Source organism: Falco rusticolus, unplaced genomic scaffold, assembly GCF_015220075.1.
Source record: "Falco rusticolus isolate bFalRus1 unplaced genomic scaffold, bFalRus1.pri scaffold_123_arrow_ctg1, whole genome shotgun sequence".
Taxonomy (NCBI): domain Eukaryota; kingdom Metazoa; phylum Chordata; class Aves; order Falconiformes; family Falconidae; genus Falco; species Falco rusticolus.
In genome coordinates, this window is record NW_023618158.1 from 35,368 (window position 1) to 43,033 (window position 7,666).

Here is a 7,666-nt window from a genome sequence, read left to right on the forward strand (position 1 = left end):
AAGGCGACTTCTCATGAGCACATTCATGGCAGGGGTTTTCTGCTGGAGTCTCTTCTTGCCTGAGTCTCTGCTGCCACTTTTATCTTGCTCATCTTGGTAGGAATGGAATCTGAACTGTGTAGGTCAGAGCAGGGGCTGAGATGCTGAAAGCATCACAGGGAGGTTGATGAGGAAGCTGAGCAAGTGCCTTCCCTCCCCAGCACGCTGCAGATGAAACCAGCATCAGCTCTCCTTTTCCCTCCGGCTTTGGGGGAGCTGCTCTTCCAGCTGTGCAGACAGAGAGCGGCTGCAGGGCAGAGCTGGGCACACAGGGGCTGAGCTGGGCTCTGTGAGCGCTGGCAGGGATGAGCCGTGGGGCCAGAGAAAGAGCTGCTGGCAGGGACAGCTGCAGGCGTTGAGCGTGGCTGTCCTGCACTGCTCTGGTCTGGGAGGTGCTGTGCAGGGCTTGAGAAGGGAAAGGCATTCCAGTGTGCCCATCTGTCTCTCTCCCGGCTTTGCTCAGATGATTTTGGGATAACTGACAGGCTCTGTTGGAATGGGAGTTTCAGCTGCAGGCTCAGGCACAGACCCTGTGAGTCCTCCTGTGCCGATGTGAGCACAGCAAGGAGGTGTCCCAGGTTTCCTCTAATCTGTGAAGCTGTGGGCAATGCAGTGTGTGATGCTGGGGAAGGAGCTGGCTCGCCTTTAACAATCACCATAATCAGGACCCTCGGTCACCTGCTTGGGGTGTCCACCCAAGCTGCACGCTGCTTCCAGGGCACACTGTGACCATGGGTGTCCCTGGCTAGAAGCGGGGTGCTGAGACTTTGAGAAAGGGCGAGCCACTCTGTGCTCTGTAGTGGATCCCTCTGCTCTTCAGCAGTGTCTGCTTGCTTTTTAGGGTAACAAAGTGTCCTGGTTGTGGCTCGGATAGAGTTAATTTTCATCAGAGTAGGAAGGACTTTTGAGAACAATTCTGAAAATGCACTGATATTTTTGGTTGTTTATAGGTGATGCAACATGTTCATGCTCAGTATCTAAACTTGGTGGGGTTTGCTGGGGTCTGCCAGTCGATGCTGGGGACTGGCTGGGCATCAGTCAGTGGGTGATGAGCAGCTGTATTGTGTATCACTGTCTTCCCTGCTTCCTTTCTTCCTTTCCTCCTTCCTTTCTTTCTTTCTTTCTTCATTTCTTTCTCTCTTTCGCTCTTTGCTTCTTTCTTTCCTCCTTCTTTCCTTCCTTCTTTCTTTCTGTCTTTCTTCCATTCTTCTTTCTTTCCTTCCTTCCCTCCTTCCTTCCTTCCTTCCTTCATTCTTCCCTTTCTACTTTCTTTCTTCTTGGATTTTATTACCCCCGACTACCTCCCTCTCATTATAACTGTCATTCTCATTATTGTATTGTAATTTCATTTTTTTTCTACTGCATTTATAATTTTTTTTTCTTATCTCAAACTTCAAGATTTACATTCCTTTCTGATTCCTCTCCTCATACCCATGGGTGAGGGGGGAGTAAGTGAGCATCCCTGTGGTACATAATTTCCAGCCAGGGTTAAACCAGGACACATGTCAGTGTAATTGGACTCTATCACAGAAAGCTGCAAGTGCAGGGCAGCTGAGAAGGAGCTGGAGGGACTCACCAGAGTGCCTGCCTCTGCCCTCAGGCACAGACAGTGCCCTTGCCTCTCAGCACTCACTCTGCTCTCCCTGAGCACAGCACAAAGCCCTCCTGACCTGACTCTGGCCATGGCCGTTGCTCAGCACGGGCAGAGCCGATGCTGACAGGCCCTTCTGCGCTGGGAGCAGTTTGGGCTGAGCCAGTGCAAGGCCAGGACTGGCCCCTGCCCCCAGGGTTCCCATGAAGCCCCTGCTGCAGAGCAGGGCTCACTGCTGGGCAGCCAGCGGGCACAGCCCCTGCTCCTCACAGCACACTCGGCCAGCACTCAGCACAGCTCCAGCCACGGCTCTGCAGGGAGCTCTCCTAGGAACGGCAGAGGGGGGGCATGGGGCAGCTGGGGCGGGTCTAGAAGAAACGGCTTTCACTTGGCTTACAGAAGTATCCTCTGAATTCTTGCTATCTTTCCTCCTTGAGCAGGTCCCCATGCCCAGAGGCAGCAGATGTCCAACAGCAGCTCCATCACCCAGTTCCTCCTCCTGGCATTGGCAGACACGCGGGAGCTGCAGCTCTTGCACTTCTGGCTCTCCCTGGGCATCTACCTGGCTGCCCTCATGGCCAACGGCCTCATCATCACCACCGTAGTGTGCAACCACCACCTGCACACCCCCATGTACTTCTTCCTCCTCAACCTCTCCCTCCTCGACCTGGGCTCCATCTCCACCACTGTCCCCAAAGCCATGGCCAACTCCCTCTGGGACACCAGGGACATCTCCTACTCAGGATGTGCTGCACAGCTCTTCCTGATTGTCTTTTTCCTTTCAGCAGAGTGTTCTCTCCTCACCGTCATGGCCTATGACCGCTCCGTGGCCATCTGCCAGCCCCTGCACTACGGGACCCTGCTGGGCAGCAGAGCTTGTGTCCACATGGCAGCAGCTGCCTGGGCCAGTGGGTTTCTCCATGCTGTGCTGCACACGGCCAATACACTGTCACTGCCGCTCTGCCACGGCAATGCCCTGGGACAGGTCTTCTGTGAAATCCCACAGATCCTCAAGCTCTCCTGCTCACACACCTACCTCAGGGAAGTGGGGCTTATTGTGGTTGGTGCCTTTTTGTTCTTTGGGTGTTTTGTTTTCATCGTGCTGTCCTACGTGCAGATCTTCAGGGCTGTGCTGAGGATCCCCTCTGAGCAGGGACGGCACAAAGCCTTTTCCACGTGCCTCCCTCACCTGGCCGTGGTCTCCCTCTTTCTCAGCACTGGCACATTTGCCTACCTGAAGCCCCCCTCCATCTCCTCCCCATCCCTGGACCTGGTGGTGGCAGTTCTGTACGCAGTGGTGCCTCCAGCAGTGAACCCCCTCATCTACAGCATGAGGAATGAGGAGCTGAAGGGTGCAATGTGCAAACTGATAGCTGGATGTTCTTCTGAAGGAATATAATTATGAATAGCATTTATAATGTAATTCATCACAAACCCAGACTGCCTTCTGAATTTGTTGTAGGTGGTTGTGGTATTTCATTTCTGATAAAGTTGTCGTCCCCATTCTAATTCCTTCTGTGATTTTCCTTTCTGAAGGTGCCCTGCTCTCTCTTCGTCTAACAAAGCCAAAGGGCCATTAAACAACTCTATTTATCCTTGCATACTTCCTACCAAGGTCTTTCTGGAGCTGCAGGGACAATTCCTGTGTCCACAGATGGAGGGGAAAAAGTTCCTGGCATGGCCGCAGTACCAGGGAAAACCACCCCTTGGCTCTCCAGTGCTGTCCTCCTTCTACCTCCACACTCCCCTTCTGACCCCCTGCCTTGGTGTAAGGCCTGAGTGCTCTGGCAGCTTGGTCACCGCCGTGCTGCGTGGCAGTCCTGTGAGCGCAGGCAGGGGCAGGCAACGCGCACTCTCTGACGGTGCTGGCCTCCATCAACTGTTCTGGATTGGTGGAGACCACCTGAATGCAGCGCTGCAACGTGCTTCCTTGAACCGCGGTCCCCGTGCCCGTTGCTCATGACGAGGGCCATCTCCGAGAGGTGCCGAGCAGGGCGCGACACCCCCGGGCTGAGGTGCTGCCAGCCTCTGGCAGGGGCAGCAGGAGGCCAGGCAGTCACTGTGCCTGCTGCAGTGCTCTGCCTCCGCACGTGCCAGGGACGGGCTCGTGCCTCTGAGCACCCCTGTGCGCGTGAGGCTGGGGTTCAACCACGGCAGCAGTGCATGAGGCCAGCTGAGGTGGGGACACCTCCCAGGGCACAGCCGTTCCTGTGTGTGACTGCAGGAACAAAGGCCACTGTCCCAGGGAGATTCATCTCACCCGCCTTGGGCAGGCTCATTGCAAGTGCCTCTGTCTGATCACGGCACCCTTTCTGGATGGTGCCCTCAAATGTGTCCGAGCAATCAGGGAGGTTCTGGGGTCCTGGCAAAAGGCAGACATCCAGCCTTTGTTCAGGAAAAGCAAGAAGGACAACTGGGAGAAATACAGGCTGCTCATCCTCACCGTAGTGTCTGGGGAAATGACGGTGCAAATACTCCTGCAGCCATTTCCAGGTAATTGTGGGACATCAAAGGGGTTGCTGCACCCATACGTATTGAGGAAAGGAGGGGATGGTTTGTACCTGCACCTTTGCAAGGGTTTTGACTTTTTCTCCTGCAGTTTCTGTATAGGCAGATGGGTGACTTCTGGAGTGAAGAAATGGAGGATACTGTGGGTGGGAAGTTGGCTGGCGGCTTGTGGCTATGTCTCGAGCTAGCTCAGCGGCGTCAGGGAGCAAAACCCGACCTTGGGAGAGAGACAAAGTTATGCTTGTTGGAAGGAAGCCATGGGAGCAAGAGGAGAACCTTGAAGATAGGGAGTGGTCTGCAGAGCTTGTGGCCTTGTAGATAAAGGGAGTTGCTGAGCTGCTGTGTCTGTAGTAAAAGAAGAGCCCAGAATGGAAACTTGCTGAGCACAGTTACAGGCTGACACGTCAGCCCCCTGCAAAGGTATAAAAGGCTTGCTTGATTTTAATAAAGTGTCTTTGAGGTGTCTTCGAGTGTCTTCGTGCCTTCGATCTGCTCCCAGAGTCGGTGCATCATATGCCACAGGGCCTCAAGACCAAATGTCACCAGTGGTCAAGTCCTCCTGGTGGCCACTGACTAGTGGCATCTTCCAGTGCAAGCAGTTGGGCCAGCTGTGTTGCATGTCTTTATTGTCTCCCAGCACAAGTTGACAAAGTGGCTTTTCAGACCCTTCTGTGGATGATGCCAAAGTGGGCAGAGCCCTTGAGAGATGCCATCCAGTTCACCCTGCCTTGAGCAGGACAGCTGGACAAGGGCATTACAGGGGCCTCTCCCAACCTGGGATATTCTGGGACTCATTGACTCACTTCCCTGGAGAGCTCAGTTGGGATGGGATAGCAGGGGGAAGAAGGGAAAACAGAGGCGCAGAAGCAGAGACAAAACATGGTCCAGTAGAAACAGAGCAGTTCCCCTGGGGAATGTTCTTCCACCCAAATGGTGGGTAGGAAATCCATGAGATAAACTGGCTGACAGAAGCTTCCCTTCATCTGCTGGGTGCTGGGCCACGGGGACGGTGACGGCTGAGGACGGTATCTCGTGGTCAGTTGTGTCTCAGGGACTCACATTCCAGCAGGAAGCCAATGGCTGTGACGGGGGCAGTGAGGCCAGTTCTGCCTGCGGAGGGGACAGGCCACCAGCAGCAATGTGCCTGGGAAAGGGGCGGTGAGGTCACCTCTGCCTGACACAGCGCGTAGGGCAGCCCCTGACTCATGGCTGGGACACGTGCTGTTAAGCTCCATCTGCCCGTGTCTCGGGCAGGCCAGCAGAAGGCCCCTGGGTGGCACATGGGCTGTGAGATCCCCTCTGCCTAAGGACCTGGGCTCACTCCACCAAGGGGCTTCTTTCTTGCTTGTCACGTCGCTGCTGCCTGAGGACATGGCAGCACAGCAGCAGGCACACCGCTTGCTCGTGTCTATGCGAGAAGCTGAAAGGCTCGCAGCCTTGGAAGAGCGCGGTGAGGCCGTGGCATGGTCAGGGGAAAGGCCCCAAGGAGGGTGACGGGTCGAGATGCCCGCCTGAAGGGTGGTTTCCCAGGTGGTGGAGCTTTCCTTGGCGGTAGGGAAGAGCAGGAGGGAGAAGCACTGCCACCCAGTGCAGCTGGGAAAGTGGAGACTGGAGGTCAGGAGGAGGAAATGTCACTCAAGGGCTTGTGCTGTGGTGGGAGACGTCGCCCAGAAGGCGTGTGAGATCAGTCCATGTCTGTGTGTTTGCAGGCACAGCGTGTGAGGGTGGGCAGACATGAGTGCATGTGTGGCAAGGGCAGGGTGAGAGCACGGTGGGGAAGCCAGATGGGTGCCTGCAGCCTGCCGGGGAAAAGCAGCAGCTGTGGGACAGCGTAGGGCAACGTGAGATGGAAGGCAAAGGGCACGGGCAAGGCTGGAAGTCACCAAGAGAACCCAAGGGTTGTCCCCTTGCGTACGGCCATTGTCTCTGCCACCAAGGCCTATGAGAAGACGAGTTGTCCTCTGGCCCTGGGGCCTCACGGCCTCCTTGTGACCACTTGCACTGAATTCTTCTCCCTTGAGTGATACTGCCCAGTGAAAGTTCCCAGCATTGGCCACAGCCTGCCACCCTGAGGCCTGGCACCTGCCCTCTGCTGCTCTCCTGCCTCACTGCCCCTGGGAGATGAGATTCCATAATTCCTTTGCTGCTGGAGCCAAGGTGGACAGGGGTGACGCAGGGTTTCAGATCCAGCTGAGCATCACAGCTGTTGGCCCATCTGGCAGCGGTGCTAAAACGCTGATGTGAAGAACCTGCATTCACCTAAAGGAACATCGTCACTGTGCTGTCCTGTGAATTTTTGGGTTGGTGGGTTGACCGTTGGCCTCCATGAGCCCACCAAGCCTCTCCCTCACTGCCCACCCTCCTTCTTCACTCGCTTGGTGTTTGTAGGGCTGTTTCCGTGCCCTGTTTCTCACTTTTTCTCTCTTACAAATGCTGCCCACTGTGTTATGTCCTTTCTTCCAGTGGTTTTTCACAGAGGTGCCGCTAGAATGACTTATGAGCTCAGGGAGGTAGCAGGTCCATTTCAGAGCCAGCTGAATGTGGCTTTCTTGGCCATGGGGCCAACTCTTGACCTCTTCTCACCTTTGTCAGCCCTACAAACCCCATGACCACTCCCAAACCCTTGCCATGTAAACCCACAGGGTCACAAAAGTCCCCAGTAAGATGTGAGGTCATTGACGCTAAGGCTTCCTCACGCTGGTTAAGTAAGAGTTTGGCCCCTTGCTCTCCCTGATTTAGGTTCTTTATGGCAGAGAAGAGACGCACTGGACCTCAGCTGTGGCACCAGGGCCAAGATCACTCATGTAACAAAAATAGCGGGTACCAAGTACCCAAAGTGCAACGCATGCTAAATTTTGCTGCAGAGCATACTGGGGTGGTTGGCAGGTGGCACTGTAACGGTGAAATGGAATGTCCCTAAGGAGAGGAAACCCAGCTGTCCTCAAGACCAGAGGGACAAAGGGCAGGACTGTGCAGTGGTGGCAGGAGAGGACATGTCTGTCTGTGTTGTCTCTGCAGCCCCAGAGGACCTGTGGTGCAGGTGAACCTCATGTCCAGGAAGGACAAAGTGCTTTGGAAAGTGTCCTTGGCTATGGACATCTCGTGATCCAGGAACACTGTGAAAATCGTTGGTCTGTTTCTCTCATGCATCACCACCGGGGTGACCATCAAATGTCCTGGCTATGTGGGGAGGCACCAGAAGCCTGGGGTTTAGTCAAAGTGGTGCCCACCTACAAGAAACGTAGAAAAGAGGATCCTTCCTAGGACTGTCAACCTGATCTTGAGTGCCAGGGAAGGTTGTGGAGCTGATCATCCTGAACAACATCCAACAGCAAGCACAGGACAACCAGGAGGTCAGGACGAGCTGGCACAGACCTATGAAAGGCAGGTCCTGCTTGATGAATCTGATCTCATTTTGTGACAAGGTGGCCTGCCTAGCGGATGAGCGAAAACCTGTGGATGTTCTCTACCTGGACCTTAGGAAAGCCTTTTGTGTGCAGATGACCACGAAGGCCAATAGCATCATGG

General features: G+C 54.9%; 1 protein-coding gene across 1 annotated transcript; it reads left to right on the forward strand.

Annotated features, from left to right (window-relative positions):
• Positions 1-2,068: 2,068 nt before the first annotated feature.
• Positions 2,069-3,029, forward strand: LOC119141977 (olfactory receptor 14A16-like). The gene has a single exon (XM_037374676.1). It carries the CDS (start codon positions 2,094-2,096, stop codon positions 3,027-3,029), a length of 936 nt encoding a protein of 311 aa, XP_037230573.1. The 5' UTR covers positions 2,069-2,093.
• Positions 3,030-7,666: the final 4,637 nt, after the last annotated feature.

Excerpts from the sequence above, each read along its gene's own strand:
- LOC119141977 (XM_037374676.1), top strand. The coding sequence starts at position 2,094 with ATGTCCAACAGCAGCTCCATCACCCAGTTCCTCCTCCTGGCATTGGCA.